Raw genomic sequence first — 21,439 nt, 5'->3', positions numbered from 1 at the left:
TGACAGTAAGTTGCGAACAGTGGTGCTGAGTCACAGCACCAGTCAATCTGCCTGTCTCCAGCAGTGGATGCCAGGGGAAGAGTATAAAAACAGGACAAGCACGTAGTGATATTTCCCCGAAATTTTCTCTTAGTCCCCAGAGATTTACAGCTCAGTGAATGTATTTAATAGCCTTTGATAGATTTGTCTTTATGAATTTGACACTTGCTTAGCTCACATAAACTTTTGCCATCCACATTTTGCTTCATTGACTTCAAGGATATTAAAAAAAAACCCTAAACCTATAATAGTCATGTCTTCTTTTTACATAAAAACTCAGATACAATCATTCAGAGCCTTTTTCTTGTAAAAACCATGCAAAGTAACTGTTTTCCTGAATTTCAGGCTGTGCAGCACAGCGGAACTATTGCGAAACCAACTGGTGCCAGAACGGAGGCACATGCATCAACAAGTGGAACACGTACATCTGCGAGTGCCCTGTACGCTATGGAGGGAAAAACTGCGAGCAAGGTAGGATGCAAAGACCTCTTCATGAGTAGTCATGTGTGCCGCTTTCATTACCCGTCATTAACATCTCATAGAATGTATGTCAAACTGTGATGCTTAAAGGATAGGTAACAGGAGATTGCAATTAAGACTAAAAATCACCCATTATCAATTTGAAATAATTTTAGAGATCGCCTATATAATAAATATGATAGCTGACATACTGTCATGAATAACAGCAGCTTTCATTGATTTACTTACATAAGCAAAGTAGTTCCACAGAACTTGGCAGTATTTAGTAATTTGTTTATAGTAAAAATGCCTGATCCTAAGCCCCTTTAAATCAGTGGAAAGAATCCCGCTGACTTTATTGGGCTTTGACTCAAACCAGGGATGAATGTGCAGTTTTAATCACCACTTTCTTGGCAAGAAGGCAGTCTCTGCTGAGTACGAGCCCTTTCAGTTTTATTGGATTTTTCTTTGATTGAACACAATGTGCGTATATGTGTAAAACCTCATTAATAAAGGATGAGGAAGGAGCAGCAGGTGTGTTTTATAGGGCGTGAAGAACTTGCAGTTAGTTTCTTCCCAAGGAAGCAAGGAGTCATCTGCGTCAGGGGTCCCGGGGGGTCAGTGCAGCAGCGGGCTGCCTGTTATAAGGTAGCACCTCCACGTCTGGCGGAGAGGGTTGCTCATTTGGAGTCTTCCTGGAGGCTTCCAGGAAAGAAAACGTGCTTAAACTAGGCATGGCTTTCCTAGAAACAGAAGGCCAAATTCTGGCCTCTGATGCAGGTGTGGTAGGTCTTCGTTTCTGTTATCCCCCCATGACACTTAGCCCAGACTAGTTTGCAGTGTGATCAAGGATTTCGTTCTTTTGATGTATCTACCCCAAATCAGGCATTCTTCATTACTCTCAGCAGGGTGCGGACCCTGGAGTAGCAGGTCTCCAAGATGAGGTGCACACACTACAGTGATTTGCAAACCACTTTAGCACAGTATGCCTCAGCCCTCAGCTGGGGCCAGATCTAGGTGGTGACAACTGCTCTCCCCTTGCCTGAGAAGCAGCAGCTTAGGAGGAGAGGACACATAGTTAAGTTTCTGGCTTGGAGATAAGGGTCTGCAGGGTGAGGGACAGGGGAAAGGAATGATGGAGGCCTCTTCCTATGTCCCACCTCATGCAGAGCCCAGAGCTGCTATTACTGCCCCTAGCAAGGTACTTGCTTTCTACAGCAGCTCCTCAAATATTTTGAGCTCTCCAGGTCTGTATGAAGATCTAATTTTTCCATGTGTCTTGTGTCAGGTATCTTTGTCAGTGAAGTTCTGGTGTTTTCTTCATGATGGTCTGGTCTCTGTGGTATAAACCCACGCTGATGTCTCCCGAGAGAGTGCCAGGGCCCAACTCTGGTGTGACCTGTACTGGGGTAAATGGGGAGCAGTGCTATAGCCTGCAAAGACTATCCTTCCCTTTGTCTTTATCTTAGTTTTGAAAAGGAATTTCAAACTTCGATCAAATGTATGTTTTATTCATCATTTTCTTATCCCAAACTCAAGACCAAAACATGAAGTTCGGGATTTAGAAAATCACGTCAGAACTGCCCTGTAGCCACCACTGGAAACTCATTTTAAGTTCAGGTAATACAGATGACGACAATCACAGCATCACTGTTCCCCCCGCCCCCAGCGATCTCCTCTGCCTCCAGCGCTGTGCATTCCTGCATGTCCCCTTTGTCATTCGGTAACCCCATGTTCTTGATGATGCCTCAATTTGTGTGGGTTTTTTATAGTTTGAGGGCAGCAGGCTGCTTGCTTCTTTGATGATATTTGTGAGGCAAAGTGTCCCTAAGGAAAAATTGCGAGCCAAGAAATAAATGAATTTTTCTGAAATGTGACCAAAGATTTCAGGAGCCTGAAGTGAAAGTCATGAGGAATCACTGATATACAATATTCCTGGCTTTCCGGTTGCTCATTTGAGTGCTCAGATATGATCCTAACAGCATTAGCTATTATTAGGCAGCTAATTTTTAAAAGGTTTTAGCTAGAATATTTGCATTCTTGTGTAGGAGTGATTGGCTGATGCATTTCTTCAATCCCTTTGGCAGCGCTGGATCTGCTTCAGGTTCACAGACAGCAATGGCTTTGGCAAGTTAAGAACTCAAGTTTTTCGATTGCCCACTCTTCAGAAGCTCTGGGATCTGGACTGCACTAGTGAGGATGGGGTATTTACATTCACCACCATCCTAGGAGCTCCTGACTCACCTTCTGGCAGCTCCCATCTCCCTCTGCAGACATATAGAAGGGACATAAAATTAGAGAAAAATGAGTTTCACCTTTGTTGTAGTTTAATTCTTTTAAAAATTGAGATATTGCAATGTTGTGAAGATCTAGCAGCTGTGCCCGACTCGCTCTCGGATGGCTAATGTCATTGCGCTAGCCGTGGGCTGAACACCACAGGTCTGCACCAAAACATAAGCTGTCACATGTCCTACACCCAAACTGCAGGTGACATCCCGATGTTGGCAGTGTGTTTCCCCCGGCCCTCTGTCTCCACAGTGGGTAGCCCTCACGTCTTTCTGATGGCCTTTTAAATGTAGGAGTCTCTTAAAAGTGTATGTAGATACACAGACAGCGCTTCAAAGTGACAAACCCTGAGAAAACAATTAGTTTGCAGCAGTGCATCGGTGATGGCAGGGAGATGCTGTGCTTGGAAGCACATGTGCTCGCTTCTGTGGTGACAGGGGTGGACAGGTCCCATCTGGGTACATCGGATGTGGCCACCAGCCCCTCTATGGAGACCCCTGGTCCCAGGCATGGGGGAGTGCTGGGGGGAGGAGGGAGGTCAAAGGGGGCTGACGGATGGGGATTTCTGTTTTACTAGCCGGAGAAGGTGCACACTGGCCCTGGGGAAGGAAGGGGATTTGGGAGGAGGTGTGGGAAGGGAATGGTATTTGCAAGCACCAAAAGTCACCACTGGTGAGAAAAGGAAGAAGATGGCTAATTGCCGTGCCAGTCCAGTTCTCCCAGGAGCCAAGCTGAAACGCTTGCAAACCGCATTCCCAGCCTCCAGCAGGTGGGAAGCCCGCAAGGTTTGCATCCTGGCTCCGCTCTCCAGAGGCGGGCAGACTTAAAAATCTCAGCAACAGTCTAGAAAACCACTAGCAAAGAAGTTGGAAGTTGAGATGATAGGTGTGAAGGTCGGCAGGGTAGAGGAGGAAGGAGAAGGGCTGACTTTTGCACGCCTGGTGCAGAAGGAGGAAATTGTCATGCTCAACACAGATGTCCTAGTTACTTTTACATTGAAATGGTGAAGTGTGGGCTGATGAATCATGCCCTGGCCCAGACAGCGAGAGCTGGAGCACTGAATTCAAGTTTTAAGCAAGCTGGAGACATCTGTCTGGTGGCAAACCAATTTAAATTGCTGTCTGGAGCACACTAAGCTTCAGTTGTTCCACCATATGCCCCCCCTAGCATTTGTGGAGGACTGAGTGTGACTGCAAAGGGGAGATCACAGCCTGGAGTGGGGGGCAGAGGAGCTGCCCTTTGGGGCTGCCTGCACTTACCCCACGGTGGGGTGGTTGGGTAACCACACCTTAGAGAAGTCAAATTACACCTCTTGAAGTCTAACAGGCTTGGCTAGTAGTAGTCCACTAGTCACTAAGATCTTGTTTCTCACAAATAGGGAGCTGAAGGGCTTGCAGACAGCACTTTCCTCCAGCCCCTGCGCTCTCCCACACACAACCTTTCCCGTTATAGAGACCAGCAAGGCAGATACCAGAATTTGGGGTCTGGGGTTTTTTTCCTCCAAAAAGTGCAATTTCATATCAACCTGACTCCATCTTCTGCAATGATGTTGTCCCTCTACCTTTTTCTAAGGACTGGCCATTTTAAAGGAACATGTACACCTTTGTATATACGTGATCTCTCTTACTACAAGAAAATCCAAAAGAGTCAGAGGATATGGTAGTGTGGAGCAGCAGAGGAAGGAGACTTAACCCCTGTCATCTCACTGACCATCCACATGGGCTCAGTGCATGACAAGATACAAGGCCGGGTGCCAATCCATGGTGGTTGTACCCAGTCTCTAAGGCCTGCTTCCACTTGCAAAAAGCTGCCCTGAACTTCACCAGCGTGCCCATGAGTGAGGACATCAGGCAGGGGCTGACTGCAGATCCCGCTACAAGGTGCCATGCATGGTGGAGGTGCCATATAAGGTGCTGCAAATAGCACAGAGCTCCCACGGCTTAATTTGTGCTTCTAATCAGTGGAATCAACTAATCCATGGTATTGTAGTTCCTGTTACCTGAGGTAACTACTTTAAAAATCCAAAGGGTGGGTGTTACCCTATTTTCCATCAGCAAAATGCTTTCCATTGAAGGCTGTCATCGGTGTCTCCCTGTAGGAGCTGTGTTCGTGCAAGGTTAGAGAGGAGGGCAACTCTTCAGCTGTCACCTCGAGATATTTAAGGCAGATGATTTAGGCAGTTCCACACAAGCTTTCTCCTTGTGAAAAGGCTGCATAGCTGAGACAGCTGAATAATCTGGCCCTGGAATATTTATAATTAATTAATATTTCCTGTTGCCTCCCAGCCTTTTCCTCTGTGTTTAATCTGTTAATTAGAAGCAGGTAATCAAAGATATGTTGAAAACATCTGCAGCAAGTGTTGCCCTCATACTTCCTGCTCTGTCCACCCACTTATCAGCAGAACTGTATCAGCAGGGATCCTGAGTTCACCTTTCTAGGTACATCTCTCACCTGTGTAATGCCATAGCAGCGTTGAGGTGCTGCCTTTGAGTGCAGGCTCTGAGACAAGGTGCCTACCCCACAACAAGGGTAGGTTGTGAATTTACAGTATGATCAGCTGCTTCATAGTAACTACCCTAGACTGGCTCTTACTCCACAGTAGATTAAAAATACCTCAGCGGAAGAGGGACTAGCTATCTTGCACCATCACCGCGACATAGCATCATTTCTCCTCTTAACCTTTGTCCTGAAGGATATCAACTGTTTCTATCCTGTCTTTTGATTTACAGCAATGCCTTCTCCTCAGCGTTTCAGTGGTGAAAGCATTATCATTTGGAGCGACCTTGACATTACCATCTCTGTGCCGTGGTACATTGGGCTGATGTTCAGAACCCGAAAAGTCAATGGCATGTTAATGCAAGCCACTGCTGGGGCTGCATCCAAGATCAACATTCAGGTAAAAATGTGGCTGCCTTTGGTTAGAAAAGAATTAAGAAATCTTCCCCCATCAGTGGATATTGCCACATGAACTACATAGCTTCTTCCACCCAACTAAATGCACATCAATAAATACAAATGATTTCTTCAGCATTTTACAAAGATCAAAAGATCAATGATGAAAAGTCCATTGTAAAATTCAGAGTTGTTGGTTTAAGATCCTTTTTTTAAACAGAGGTAGTAGTGTGCATTAATATAGATGCAAAAAATGTGTCTCTTGATTGTTTGGGGGTTTTTTTGTTAGTAGGGTAAGTTAGAGTCTGAAAGTCCAAAGTTATATGAGGAGTTACTGCAAGTGTTCCCTTCTTTACTATTTGGAGTTTTTTCCCTTTTGGGTTGTCTTAGGAAACATTATTATCTTGCCCTCTGGCCCCTTCCGCATCAAATACAGATATGTAGCAAAAAATAGACATGATTGTTTTTTTCACCAGATACTGAACAACTACGTGCAGTTTGAAGTGTACAGCGGCCTGAGCCAGGTTGCTAGTTTGAAGATGAGTCAGTCGCGAGTCAGTGATGGGGAATGGCATCATTTATTAATAGAGCTGAAAAGTGCTAAAGATGGTAAAGACATCAAGTACCTTGCTGTCATGTCCTTGGACTACGGGATGTACCAGGTAAGGCAGCATCATAACTTTGCCAGTAAGCGCTACAGAAATGTTTTTAGGAGAAAGTAGGACAAAGCATTGTGGACAAGTACTTATGCTGTGAGCCATGTTCTGCAGTGATTTGTGCCTAATGAAGTTATATTAATTTATTAAGCCTAATGATAAGATATCTTATGAACAAGTCTGTAAAAAGCCACATTCAGATGTGTAGGTCCTCACTGCTTTGATATTTTTTCTGTAATCTACTGTCAGCTACTGCTTGACTCCATCACTACAGAAAGTAGGCTGTCTGTGTCACAGAAGATGATAGTGCTTCTTATCGACTGTCCTTTTCCTCAACAGAGCACTGTCCAGATTGGAAATCAACTACCTGGACTGAAAATGAAAAGCATCATTGTGGGAGGTGTCTCTGGAGACCAAGTCTCTGTTCAGCAGGGATTTTATGGCTGTATGCAGGTATGAAATGAAAAGTGTAGCAAGAAACTTTGAACTTTTAAAAAAATGCCCATGTGAAAATGTGGGGTTTTCTTTTTAATCCGTCCCTGAACATTTCTGTTTCCTCCATCAAAATGTCTAAGAATCAAAATATTAAAGTCCACCCACTTTCCCAGGTACAAATCTGGTCTCACAGGGGAATAGCATTTGAAAAAAAACCTGGGTTTGGCTCATCAGGTGATGTTTCTTTAAAATGTAGCCTCATGGATTAATGGAAGTAGTGAAACACATAGTACTGTATTCTGAATGAAGACTCTAATTTAAAAATAATTCTCTTTTGTCACCAGGGAGTAAGAATGGGAGAGACATCTACAAATATAGCTACACTCAACATGAAACAGGCTATCAAGATCAATGTGAAGGAAGGTTGCGAAGTGGATAACCCCTGTGATTCCAACCCATGTCCCCAGCACAGCTACTGCAGTGATGACTGGGACAGCTACTCTTGCGTCTGTGACCCAGGTAACCCAGTGACCACCCCGTGCACGCATCCAAGAGCTGGATCATATCTTCATGCGCTCATCGGAAGAAGAGCAATGGCAGCAGCAGCAGCAGCATGCTTGCAAAGTGCTCAGCTTCCGATTCTTCCTCTTTCAATCAGTATTATCGTTCTCAGTCTTACTGTAGCACCCTTGAAACTGCAGTCATGGACTAAGGATCATTTGTTCTAGGCAACATATCAACCAAACAGAAGGACAGTCTCTGGTCCAAAGAGCTCTTTCCATGTACCTCCCCTTTTCTTTTTGACTGTTTTCTTTTTCTTTTTTTTTGTTCTTTTTCTTTCCCAGCCTTTTCTGCTGTTGGATTTCAGTCTCACACCCTGCATCCTAATCGAGATACTTTGAATGTTTTCTCTGTTTTGGTGCATGTAGCCAGCACATGCTGTCAGCACCCAGCACAGTCACCTCCCATACACACAGGGAGAGAATACAAAACTATTTGTAACACATGCCCTGAATATAAAACTGGGAACCAAAGGCACAAGAGTGCCTCAAGTATGTTAACAGACTGTCAAAAAGAACAGCCCACTATCTTTTTTTGCTGAGAGGGAAAAGAGTACCTTCTTTCTGACAGTATCTCAGGGGGAATCTACTGATTATTGAAGATGTGTTATTAGTGTGTAAGCTTAAAATGGTCTTTTGGAGACATGCAAATCGTAAATTACAATGGTTGCTGTAATTTTATGACCTTGTCTCCCCAGGGTACTTTGGGAGAGACTGTGTTGATGTATGTAACTTGAACCCATGTGAGCATGTCTCCACGTGCGTGCACAAACCTAGCTCATCCCATGGCTACACCTGCGAATGTGGACAAAGCTACTATGGACAGTACTGCGAGAGCAAGTAAGAGAATTATTTTTGTTCTTGGTTTCTTCATCCTTCCAGGCACCTCTTCTCCTAAGGCAGCAGTCCTCCCGCTTCCTTTTCTGCTTCAGTTAGCTTTCCGGTTACGATTTGAGTGTTCATAGTAGATGGTATTTGCAGGCTCCCTGCCCTTTGGCAATCCTGAGCTCTCTTCCCAGAGACCAAGCAAACTTCCATATACTTTTCTTCAGCAGCAGCTCAGGGACTAGACCAATTGTGCTGTGTTACACAGCACTGCATCTGACCTGTACCTTGTGGTGGGCTTGGCCTGAGTTTGCTCTGCATCTCTCCTTCAGCTCCCCCAGCACACACACAGAGCGACACACACAGTTAGGTGGCCTGTGGCCAGATAAATTGGCCTTGCAGTTTGGGTCTAGTCCCTGGGCTGGCAAAAAGCCATCTCTTCTGGACAGTCTGGGAGGCCTATGTCCTGTTACTGTGTAGGGGAAACGTGCTGATTCCCTTCTCCTCAGCTTCCTCGTCTCAGATAAGCATTCAGCAACCGACCCAGAGACGGCACTTTGATTTACTGTAATATGGGCCATTCATGATGTGCAAATGAAGTGCATTTGTCTTCCCATTTAGGAATAGCTCATGTGATGTTTCCTTCCCTTTGAAAACCACAAGCTCGTTTCTCCACCTTTGGTGGCATGGGCTTGCAAATGTTGGCCATGCTGTTCCCAGATTAATCTTTCATTCCTCTGGATTAGTGATGCAGAGAAATTGTACCTTGTCATTATCTGCTGACATCATGTCAAGTGCAACATTGTGGTTTTTCATATTATAAAGCATAGAAGTACAAACCTGGCAATTACCGTAAACAAAATTCGGTGTGGTCTTTGAAACAGACGGCAAACAGCTTTTCTTTCCTAAAATGAGCAGCAGGGAGGGGATTCCTTGTGCATTATGCTTATCACAGACTTAGCAGTGTCATCCTTCAAGCTATTGCTTGATGAAGACTTCCAGCTAGCAGAGACCCTGGTCGCTGCCCTGGCCCCTTCCCAGAGCTCTCCTTGCCAGCAGTAGTGTTGGGGCATCTGTGAGACAACCTGCTCAGAACCTCATCCAGAAGAAACAGAACCAGCGAAAACGAGGGTTATCCTTCAGCAGGGGTGGCTTTTGGGTTGCTGCACAGCCTCCAACAAGCTGTGCTGCTCCACTCATAGTCTGAGTCATAGTCTTTCATTCATAGTCTGGGTTAAAGCGGCTGCCTTTCCCTCTTCCATGTCCCCAGCCACATGTGTCCTCCTCCTCCCCTGTGGCAGAGCAGGACTTTTCAGACCCTGTGGTGAGCTGGCTAAGAAAGCCAGGTTGGCTGAATGTAGTGACTTTTCTTTATAGGGTGAGTTTGCAGGCAGCTTTGCACTTGAGCTGGTGTCTCCACAGGTTGAACAAGCACTGCTGCCCACGGCAGGGCTGGGACAGAAACCCATGGGGATGGGGGGTGGGATATAAAGTGTTGGGGAGCTGTACCCCGAGGCTGTTTGTGGCTGTAGGTAAACCAGGGCACGGGCTCAGTTGCCCAGTAAACCGGGGCACAGTTGCCTGAGCTGTTGAAGTGCTAGCACAGCCCGACACAGGCTGTCCAGCCTGCCCCAGCCAGTGCTTTCCCCGGCATGGGGCTGGTGGGATCGGGACCGTTTCCACTAGGCAGCATGGGCCCCATTGCCCTCTCCCAGAGGAAAGAGCACTTTATTTGCTCATACAGATGTATACTCCTTACATAGAGGAGCTTGTCTTGAAAACATTTAGAGAAGCATTCCCTCTAGGGTTTTGTAGCACTGATAATCTTTCTTTTCTTTTATTTCAGTGTATATGTATTTATATATGTATTGATTGTTGGCTGCTGCAGTGAGATAGATTACACTCTATAAGCTGATGGAGTTGAGTGCAGATTTGGCCCAAAGCTCTTTTTTCCCACCTTTTAAGAGGAAGCTTAAAAGAACTTTCTTTCAATTTGATTTTCTTTTATAGGATCGACCTGCCTTGTCCCAGGGGCTGGTGGGGAAATCCCATCTGTGGCCCGTGTAATTGTGAGACTAGTAAAGGGTTTGATTCTGATTGCAATAAGACCAATGGAGAATGCCACTGCAAGGTAAGCAAAAGAAACCAGTCTTAAGTCAAAATTTCTTTAGTTTAAAAAGTAACTATACCACTAATAACTATAACAAGTGAGTATCTGAGACAAAGTACAAACAGTTGTGCTTTGTATCATATATATATACATGCGCAGTGCAGTTAATCTTTACCTGAAATATTTTGCTGGCACCACCCTTCACAAAATCATCCTGTGCAGCTCTTATCTTATTTGCACTTGGAAAGCAAAACTGAGAGGATGAAAGCCTGGCTCTGATCTCTCTGAAGTGCAGCCTGGTTTAACCGGGGAGATCAGACTTGAGCACAGAGGAGTGCCGGTGGTGTTTTGTGTATCATAAGTGAGTAATAGCCATGAAACAGCTCGGGCCAGCTGGGTGAAGCTCTCCCCTGTGCAATGGCCAGCAAAAGGCTTAGCAGCTGGAGAGAGGTAAATAATACGAGAGGCTAAATGCTTTCCTCAGTGACAGCTCTGTCGAGTTTAAGAGGAATTTGCCATGGACAGGCCGGGGGGGGGGCGGGGGGGGGGGTGCCTCCCTCCTGAAGGTTTTACAAAGGATTTCTCACAATAGGTTTTACAATAGGCTTGAATGACATCAGAGGAGCTGTGCCTGTGCAGACCGGCAGCAGCGAATCTGGCCCTGTACTCCTTTCCGAAATGCCAGCAGGACACACAGCAACTGTTGCATTAAATCAAGCCAGTGGGGTGCCAGCACCATGCTCTTGTGTAATCGCATAACGCCTCAGATCAAAAGCATTTACAGATGCAATTTGAATACGTGATCGTTGGTTGCTGTCCACCCTGTACATGAAACATAAATGCACGGTGCAAGAAGTTTCCTTACTGGCTTGTTCATGCCATACAAGAGCGGAACTACAAAGCAGAGAAAACTGCAAATCCTCCAAGAATATGTTAGCTGGGCACTGGCTGCAAGTACACGAGGAGTAACATGGGCCCTCCGCCCCCACTGCAAATGGCGGTCCAAACCCCGGGTCTCTGCGGCACAGGGCAGCCCAGCCATCCCCCCGGTGCTCGGCTCTGCCTCTCTGTGTTGCCAGGGCTAACACAGCACACTTCCCATAGCTATTACGTTTTCTGTTTGTAGTAATATCATTATTATCCCGTGCTTTGCAAAATTAGCCCTTTTATGACACACACGCTGCTAGAGCAGGATTTCATAAATACAAGCAATTTGGAATATGAGTCAAATACCTCGTGTCTATCGTTTTGGGTTTTTGTAGGCAAATTACTACAGGCCCCAGAGCAGTGACACCTGCTACCCCTGCGACTGCTTCCCATCTGGCTCCCACACGCGCGCCTGCGACATGGAGACGGGACAGTGTCCTTGCAAACCTGGCGTCATAGGGCGGCAGTGCAACCGCTGCGACAACCCGTTTGCTGAAGTTACCGTGAAGGGCTGTGAAGGTACCTCCTGTCCAGCAAGTGCTGCTGATCAGCCGGGCTGTAGTTGCAGGATCAGAGCCACTAGCAGCGGGGAGATGGGGGGTGCACAGTGGTGGGCATGCAGCTGCATCCTGGGGCACTCATGAGCCCAAAGGGGTGGCTCCAGCAAGGGCAGTGGGAGCTGCAGCAGCCTAAACATGCACCCCTCCTCCTAAGTCTGTGCCAATGTGACTCATGGGGGCTGGGGAAAAAGAAAAAAGCTTATATTTCTTTATTTCATCAAATGGAAATATAGCAAGCTTAGGAGGGGAGAGCAAAACACGAATCCCAATTTTACTTGAAACCTGAGTTCATCTGCCAGTGCAGCATCGTATTGCTGTGCTGCAGCTGAAGAGGCAGGCAAGAGCCCTCATGCCTTCTGCCCACAGAGGCTGTGCTGCACACCTAGTGCCCTCTGCCTTTCTTCCCTGTCTTGCCCATCCTGCCTTTCCTCTCACCCACCCACCCTCCTCCTGTGATCAGCACAAAGCTGCTGCAGCAGCCATCTCGCCACAGTGTGTGGGTGAAATGAAGGGGAAACGTTTTCCCACAATAAAGGAGCAGGCAGAGATAGGCAGAGCCAAAATCCAGAACCCCATAATCATCCTGAGCTCTCCTCTGCCTGTACCTGTCTGCCCGCACTGCTGGATAAGGAGCAGCTGATGGGTTATAGCTTGGAAGGCACTGCAGAGGGCAGGTATCCTGATGGGGCTTGGGAATTACAGGAAGGTCCTTTAGACAGGTTGAAATATCTCCTTGTTGTGATTTTTATCTTGTCAGAAAAATTGCATAATTTCTTTTTCTGTTTTCAGTAATTTATAATGGCTGTCCCAAAGCTTTCGAGGCTGGTATTTGGTGGCCGCAGACTAAGTTTGGCCAGCCAGCTGCTGTGCCATGTCCTAAGGGATCAGTGGGTAAGTTCCCTGGGTAAAACATTAACTATTTTATCTACATGCCTGTTTGAGGGGGAAAAAAAGAGAAAAAAAAAGTGAGCATAAGGAATGGCATTAATTCATTGGGTCTAGAGATTACAGCATAGCTCATGCATATCACAAGCAGAAGAGTTTAGCTAGCTGAAACTCAAGAACTGTTAAAATACATTTGGAGTAGTAGCAAAAAATAAATACAAAAGTGCAGCAGATAAACACCTATAAAGAACAGAAATTCTGTATCTGTATTTTCAAAAAAGCATGGTCCAGTTTTCTATTTTCTGTTTACTCTGTCAAGCAATTCTTACACATGTAACTTTTTGTTTCTAGCAACTTATACATGTTCTTTATCGGTACAGCTCCTTTGGGCAAAGATAAAATGAGGAAAATCATTTACATGATGATTGCTTTACTAGCGTTGCAGGCTAATAAAGCTAAGAGTTACAACAGAACTCACAGTTTTCCACCCAACATCTTTTCCCTAACCCATAATCCAGACGGCTGAAAAATGCATTTTGTGAAGCATGTGAGCTGTGTTGTTTTGTACAGCAAGCAAATGACAATCTGCTTTTTCACGCGTGTCGCTGAAAGTGTTTATCAGATTTTTGAAAACAGAGTTCACAACCTTTTCCGAAGGCTGTTCTGTAGGAAATGAAATCTCTGTCTCATTTCTGGGCCTGGTAACTCTCTGCTGCAAGTGCTCCTCAGGCTTAATGAGTTATAAATGGTTATGTGACTTCCCCAAATATTACTGGGGAGAGGTCGCTGCCTGTAGGTGTGCAGAAGATTTGTGGTCAACCAAGCTCCTGTTCTGAGGATTTTAAGAGATAGAATTGATTTTTTTTTTTTTAAGTGAAGAATATTTACATTATTAAACAGTATAAAGCTGAATTAAACTAAGTTTTCTGCACTGTTCTTGTGGTTGACTCCAGTGTCTCTTCTAGCAAACAGGCTAGCAGGCAAGGGTATTTATAGGAACTGCACGTTTTAAGTGAATTTTACAGAATATTCAAAAAAAGTAAGCTTTATAATAATGAATATTCGGACTAAGAACCTGAGGCTTAATTGTATTCACCTAATCATGGAAGAGAAATAATATAATTAGATATTGTTCAATTAATTATAATTTTTACTTAGGTATTAGTAAATAAATAACACGTGCACTATGTTATGTGCAAGTTAACTAGCACAATGTAAAATTTGAATTTGATAACTTGCAATTCACTGTGAAGGATCCACAGCCAAGAATCACATTTTAAAATGATTTGACAAATAGTACGAAATAATACGCTAAATTAAACAGTAAGCTGCTCGCACACCATTCACAAGTGGCAAAAGGCAATTATGTTTGTTGGCTGAAGTGTTTACCGCGTGCAGCGTGCAAAGGTGCTAGCATGTTTTGACAAGAAGACAGCATTTATCCGGGAGGTCTTCCTATATAGGCTATTGCACAGAAATCTGAGCAGGGATATGTTTTCAGAAATATTTAGGAAGTGCACAGCCTTTCTCATATTTGGTATAAATAAATTGCTGAATTCGTTTGAGAACATTAGGGCAGTGAGGCTGAGAGCGGTTGGGCAGATCTTGAAGCTTGCCTAACTTTAAAGCCTGAGGAAAACGATTCATGAAGATTAGTAGTCTTTAACTTTTTCTCAGACAGGAATCCCAGTTTGGAAAGTGAAATACGTGCATAGCTCTAAGAAACTTGAAAATGTAGGAAATCTGAAAGTCTAGGATATTTGAAATCTGTGAAGATTTACCCAGCACAATTCAGAACATTATTTACCATTGAGGCTTTGTTTCCTTCAGGAAACGCGGTTCGCCATTGTAACATTGAGAAGGGCTGGCTGCCTCCTGAGCTTTTCAACTGCACCACCAACACTTTTGTGGATCTAAAAACCATGGTAAGCTGTGTTTTCTCATTTTTGCCTTTATTTTCTAAATTATCATCAATTCAGATGCCAGTTTGATATCCCTGCACTCCGTCTTTTGACTGAGTCTTTGAACCCCCTTGTTTCCCATCAGGACCCTTGTGTTTTTCTGGCTCTCAGTTACATTTTCCGTTGAGTTGTCCTGTCAACCCTTTCTCAAGACAAACACCATTTTGATCAAACAACTCCTTTGTGCCAAAAATCGCTAAATGATGGTTTTCTTTGTAACTAGGATGAAAAAAATAGATACATCATTGGGTTTTTTCTTTCTTCTTGTCTCTGATTCAGAATGAGAAGTTACACCACAATGAGACTAAGTTGGATGGAGACAAAACCATACGGATCGTGAGAGTGCTGCAGAATGCCACCAAATACACACACAGCTTGTATGGCAACGATGTGAGGACAGCTTACCAGATGATGATCCGGGTCCTCCAATATGAGAGCCAGCAGCAAGGGTTTGACTTGGCAGCCACAAGGGACGTGGAATTCAATGAAGTAAGAGAAATACTATATACTGTGCTGAGCCTTTACAGTTCCCCTTAAAAGTTTTATGGCAATGGATAGTCAAATTTGTCTTTGACCAAGGTGAAGTGAATATCATGTAATTGTTTAATCTGTTTCACAAATGAGTCAGTCTTCTCAATTTAGAATGGAAAGTTGGTTATGCATGTGTGTATGCACACATATGCACGCATAATACAAATATTGTAGAAAGTGCTGTTATAAAAAATATCATCATAGTAAAAACCAAAATGCCCAACTGAAAAAAATAATCAAGTTGATCTCTTATTCCTGGATAAATAGCTTTGTGTACCATATTCAGTTTTGTTGGAAAACCTGCCTAATGTGATCATTTTCATTTAAATCTGAACTAACTCTGAGTCAGTAACTGACTCTGGAGGTTTTTTATAATTCAGTTTGGAAACACTTGAGTCATGTTTATTAAAGAGTTGGTACATTGAAAGACACTCCATACCATATCGATATTTTAAGTGATGCAGGCACATACAAAAATGCGTGCCAGAGGGCTTCTGCTAGTCAGAGCATTCGTGAAAGACCCAGTTATTACCAAAGACCTGACCAGGTCTTGAGAACAAGCTGTAGCACCCTCCCTGTCTGGGGGAGACATATAGTTGTGGTGGAAAAATGTGAGATGTGGAGGAAGCCAGGATTTTTCTGCGGTGTGAAAATGTGAAGGTTGGATGACCCATGTCAGGCTTGTAGAGCTCTCCTTGTTCCCATGTGTGCTGCGGGGTACTGCTGTCCACACTTGACAATACTATTCCCAAGATCCCGACCATAGCACAGCACAGAGTCCAAGCTAAAACATTTTGCTGGACCTGTGCTAGCAGAGCCCGGAGCTCGGGTACCAGGGTAGGGATGCAGGGATGACTCTCTATGGGCCAAGGCTGGCCTCTGTGCTGGCCAGAGGTGGTCTGGCTCCCTTTGAAGGTGTGCTACACCCAACTCACTGCTCACACTACTCCAGGAGGACCAGCCAGGTCAGGCAGATTTTGGGGTGAACTTGGAGACCCTGTCTAAGGCCAAGCTGCACCAGGAGAGGACATCCCCAGGGAGGTGGGAGCAGGAGGAAATGTGACTGAGAAAATTCCTCAGTGTCTTGGGCTGTACAGTCAACAGAGAGTGGAGAACTTCTGAAATGTTGAACATTTTAGATGCACCAGATTTTAAGAGATTCAGTTTTTCCTTTCCTAAGGAGACACGGTGCTGACAAACTTGTACCTGTGGGCTGTGGAGTGAATTAATTTCCCCATTCAGATCTTGAGAAGGAACTTTTTTTTAGCATGTTTTGTTAAGTAAAAATAAGAACAATAAGCAAAACAAGTGGTTTGGAAATCCCTGCTTTAATTTATTATTCTCTGCACTTGGCACTGAAACTTATACAGATGATGTTTTCAAGAACTCCCTAAATATTTTTAGGATAGGTCAGAGATTTGAAAACTAATCAGTAAAGCTCATGAGAAAAAGGAGGTAACATCCTAGACTGAGGGAACACAAGGGGAGAAGGAATTTATTTTTTTTAAGTCTCAGGTAGAAGCCTGAAAAATAGATATTAAAAAACCATAAATAACATTCACAAACACTGAGGAGGCCTGGTACCAAGTACAGCATGTGTCTCCTGAGTTCCTGGGGAACCATGTAGTTCTTCTCGCCCTAGATAAAGGTAGTCACACTGGCAGCCTCTTTTATCTCAGATACATGCTTGCAACCTCAGACAATACTTAGAGAATATAGCATCTTCCCCGTCTGCTTCTAAATGAAGAATTATGTGTATCCAAATATTTGCCTTAGCTATTTTAGAGCTTGAGGTGGTTAATTCCTACCATCATTTATGCAAATTTTACCTTAGTTAGGAATTAGGTTTTGACACAACAGTGTAGTTCATACGTACACCAAGATGAAAGACTTCTTAGCACCTTTCCCATTTAAGCCATTTAATACTCCCTTTTGAGGTCTTCTTCCATTCAGCCTGAGGGTTGCTTTGGATATTCTTGTAAGAAAGGGCAGAAGGGGCAGGTCCTCAGCTGGAACTTCTGTTTTAACACATTTTTATGTTGCATTTGTAAGCAACATAAAAATGGGGGGAGAACAACATAATTTAAGTTTTCTTATGTATCTTCAAGTTTGTATATACAAGTTAATATTCGCTCTTGTCATTCTTCACCATGTAAGTTGTCCTAGTTATCCAGGAATCAACAAAGTAAAACAAAAAAATCAAAATAAAAGAGAAAGCAATATTGCTAGCTATAGCTTTCTTTTGATTTTTAACATATCACATTATTTTGATTTATCTTGGGGAGTTCTTCAGCTTACATACCAAGCACTCTGCTTTTCCTGTCTCTCATCTCTCCGAGACAGAGAAAATATGGTTAGGTTTTCCTTCTGTATTTTCTTGCTAGGTTTCCTGTCTTAAAGGGGAAAGAAAGTAGGCAGTTCTCCAATTTTGGCTTACTCTGCTCATAAAAAGTTTGGAGGGATTTGCTTTATGTAACAAAAAAACCTCAGGGTGAGTAACTGGTGTGCATATTTTCATAAGGCTGCTGTAGAACATGCCTGCATTAAAATATTTCATTATACACTCACCTGAGGCAGTAATGCCAATCATTTTCAATATTCCTCACTTGAAATCCAGCACTTTGTTTGCCTCATAATTTAGGCTTGTACTTTGTTTCTCAGAATATTATCAAAGTAGGTAGTGCTCTACTGGACCCCAGCAACAAGGAGCACTGGGAGCAAATTCAGCGAACAGAGGGTGGCACCGCTCACCTACTGAGGCACTACGAGGAATATTTCAACAACGTGGCCCAGAACATGAAGAAAACATACATGAGACCTTTTGTCATTGTTGCCACTAACATGAGTGAGTATTTGTGTTGAAAACTGCCATTTTGTATTAGAGCTTTAAAAAATGTGCCAGATAGAGGTGCTAGCTATTTGTTTTAATAGTATCCACTGAGAAACAACTTACTTGGATTTTCTAATCTAATCAGTGCATTCATTTGAAGTCAATTGAGCCTTGATCCATATCTCTCAGTTGCCATGGGGGCCTCCTGGGAGATGTCTGATCTGTTTTCGCCACTTCTTGTGGCATTTTGTTGCAGCCACAGTAGCGTACAGCTGGTAGGAAGGACAAAGTTTGTAAGTAAAGGTAATGCCTTCTGAGACCACCTAGTGTAGTTGAACGTAAGTAGATAATGTTTTTGAAAGAATCATCCCACCACCACCTGAAGAATTACTGCAGTACAACAAAAAAAACTTACTATTGATAGTATACCTCTGATTTTCACATGCTTTCCTACCCTGGAACCTAATCAGAAAATCATCTTCTGTAGAAATTCCTATGCCAAAAGGTATTTTCTCAGAATCACCCATCCAAGCCTTCAAATGCTCTCCCAGCCTTGCAAAACCCGTCATCAAAATCCTTGGGGTCTAAAATATCCAGAACGGGTCTAAAGTGAGAAGGAAACATCAAGCATACCCAGATATTTTCCCCACCTATCACAGTAAATGCCTCCTCTAACAAGCAAATAGCAGTTCCTGCACTTGCAGGCCTATGACGTACTTCACGATGTCCCCGCAGTACACATGCAAGTGAAGCACAGCAACCACAGCATGGTTGGCCTCTTTACCCATTTTCTCTCCTGCCCTCTCTATTTCATTTTCTCCCCAGGTACCAACAGTCTGAGCTGATCAGGTGTTGGTGATAGTCCTGCTCTGAGCGGGAGGTGAGACTGAGTTGGGTGACCTTCAGAGGTCCCTCCCAAGCAGCATTGCTATCTGGTTTTTATTTCAGTCCTGAAGAAGTGGTTTTGTGACCAAAAGCTTGTCTTATTTTCCCAACTACATCCATTGGTATAAGAAGTGAATTTACATTTGCCTACAAACCTTGTCCTCAGAGTGCTTCATGTCCACAGTCACAGGGGCATAAAAAGCAAAGGTGTGAGACAGTCAAGCTACAAAGTTTATAAAGTCCTGCATCAACTCCAGGGGGGATGGATTATTGTTGAACTAAGCCAAACTGAAACACTTTGATTTCTGTTTAATAAACCAAAACCGAAATATTTCCTTTTGATTCAGGACTATCAGAATCAAAATATTTTTATCTTATCTTCACACTCAGAAAAAAGTATGCTCAGCTTTTTAACCCAACTGAACTAAGATGAAAACAAAACCCAGAATTTCTTGCAGGTTGTAAATCGTCATCTTTTTTCGACCAGCTCTTCCTGAGTAAAAAGGCGTGAGCTTGGGAGGGATAAGGCAACTCTGGCCTGAAAGGGATCTGTTTTCTTTTGAACAGTTTTTCCAGGTGAACATGGTGTTAATGGAGTTTCCTAATGGCTCATCTGGGACTTATTTCGAGACTAGGAAAGGAATGGGAATTTGCAGATCTTAACTTGGATATTTCTTCATATAGAAACTTACAGTGGATCACAGCTTTCGGTGTAGGGTTACCCCCAAGACTTCCTTTTATTAGAACATCTAAATTGGCACTCAGTGACTTCTCTTAAATGGGAAAGTTCAAGCCAACTCAGCTGCTTTTAAATATTTTGGCAGTTAGACAACAGGCAGAGCTGATGAGGTGAGCCAGAGTGGAACTGCTAGTGTAGAGGAAGGACAACTGGAGGACTAAGGAGTAGTCCCAGGTAAAATCCAGGTTATTTTCTTTGCTTAGCTGACTTCGCAATTTAAGAGATACAGAAGCAGTATGTTTCTGGACCAGCAGATTTAGCCTTCCCTACAAGAAGCAAGTCTGAAATTGGAACATGCTATTTCTATATATCCAGTGTTTGCAGTAGTGTTTTCCTAGCGTGAGATACTGTCTTGTGAATTTTTTTCCACTGCCTATGCAAAATAAATTTGTAATTTGATAAATGTAACATTATGCTAAAATGTAAGCTTTTAGGTGTCACTTAAAGTATTGAGAGAAATTAGATTTGACTTTATATTTTGGGGTTTAAATTTCTTCTCTGCGTTGTGCAGATATTTTAACCTTTCAGTCGTGTTTCATTTTGTCACAATATCGTATTTGAAAGCATTGAAGTTAATTTTATGGGAAACTTTTTTTCCCCCCAGTTATTGCTGTTGACATCTTTGACAAGTCTAATTTCACGGGAGCTAGAATACCACGATTTCATGAGATTAAAGAAGATTATCCAAAAGATCTGGAGTCATCTGTTGTCTTCCCTGATACTTTGTTCAGACCTTCAGACAGAAAAGGTAAAATCCTTCTGCTGCCGTTCAGAGGGCAATTTTGACTAGCTCCCAAGGACCGAGATTAATTCTCGCAAAGCGGAGTAGTACTAGGGTGAGAGCAGGGCAACCGTCTACACAAGTGAACATTATTTAGAGATGGAGCAGCTGTGCATACTTCTGAGGCATTTTGCCTGCCGGCAGTGACGGGAAGTATGGGGGGCTGCGTAACTGGCTGTACCTGTCTGTCAGGTCTCACTTGTGGCCCCTCGAACCACCCTGTCAATGCGGGAGAAATGCTCTGCCTCCGTTCCCACCAGGATGGTATGGGACGCCTGCCTGGAGCCTGCAGCCCCACAGCCACCTTCCCCTAGTCCCTGCAGAGGTGGAGGGAGGCAGTGTGAGAGAGGGAGAATCCAAATCTGGGAGCAGAGCTGTGTTATCAGAACCTGACAGCAAATAAAAGGTCTTGAGCTGCACAGGGAGATGGGTGGTGAGGGAGAATACATGGGCAAGTACCTGCTTCCCAGTGTCTCTGAAGTACCCAGAGATGGCTGAGAGGAACCACAAGTTACCTTGGGCAAGGGAAGAGAGCAAGGGTAACCCATAGTGCAATAATTATACACGTACCATGGCTGAATATCCTCCAAATGGGGAAATAGTAACACTTGTGAAGATAACACATAATAATGAATAAGCTAATACATCTTTATGACGTTTTCCTCAGAAAATAGGGCACCTGCTTGTATGAGTTGTATCTTTTCTGTAAGGAAAAAAGGAATGTGAATTTTAAGACATACTGCCAAAATTGAAAGCTCATTATATGACAGAATTAGCAGAGAGAAATCCCATGTGACCAGCTGTTGTAGTTACAACATTAGCTTTGCTGTATGTAAAAGTACATGCAATTTAATAGCACGCATATTGTTCTAATGTTCTCCTTAAATCATGCACAGAGTATTTATATACTTCTGGATCTTCTAGCCTTGACATGGCTTATTTTCTAGATAGACTAAATGGTTATTCATGGTTCTATGGGTATTTGATTAAAAATGTTATTAAAAATATCAAATACAATGTTAGTGTTATAAGCCTAGAGTTATAATAACAGTAACATTTCTGTATCTTTGCAAAGCAA

General features: G+C 43.6%; 1 protein-coding gene across 1 annotated transcript in view; it reads left to right on the top strand.

The window, feature by feature from the left end:
* Positions 1-21,439, top strand: part of CELSR1 (cadherin EGF LAG seven-pass G-type receptor 1) — a 174,246-nt gene that overhangs the window by 125,838 nt on the left and 26,969 nt on the right. Inside the window, 13 exon segments of the mRNA XM_072860119.1 lie at positions 385-510; positions 5,514-5,680; positions 6,153-6,338; positions 6,672-6,785; positions 7,112-7,286; positions 8,026-8,167; positions 10,163-10,283; positions 11,525-11,708; positions 12,539-12,640; positions 14,465-14,559; positions 14,875-15,084; positions 17,788-17,971; positions 20,185-20,328. Coding sequence (XP_072716220.1) covers positions 385-510; positions 5,514-5,680; positions 6,153-6,338; positions 6,672-6,785; positions 7,112-7,286; positions 8,026-8,167; positions 10,163-10,283; positions 11,525-11,708; positions 12,539-12,640; positions 14,465-14,559; positions 14,875-15,084; positions 17,788-17,971; positions 20,185-20,328 — 1,950 coding nt within the window.

This window comes from Ciconia boyciana, chromosome 1 (assembly GCF_034638445.1).
Source record: "Ciconia boyciana chromosome 1, ASM3463844v1, whole genome shotgun sequence".
In the NCBI taxonomy this organism is placed as follows: Eukaryota; Metazoa; Chordata; class Aves; order Ciconiiformes; family Ciconiidae; genus Ciconia; species Ciconia boyciana.
This window is presented reverse-complemented; position numbering and strand designations above follow the sequence as displayed.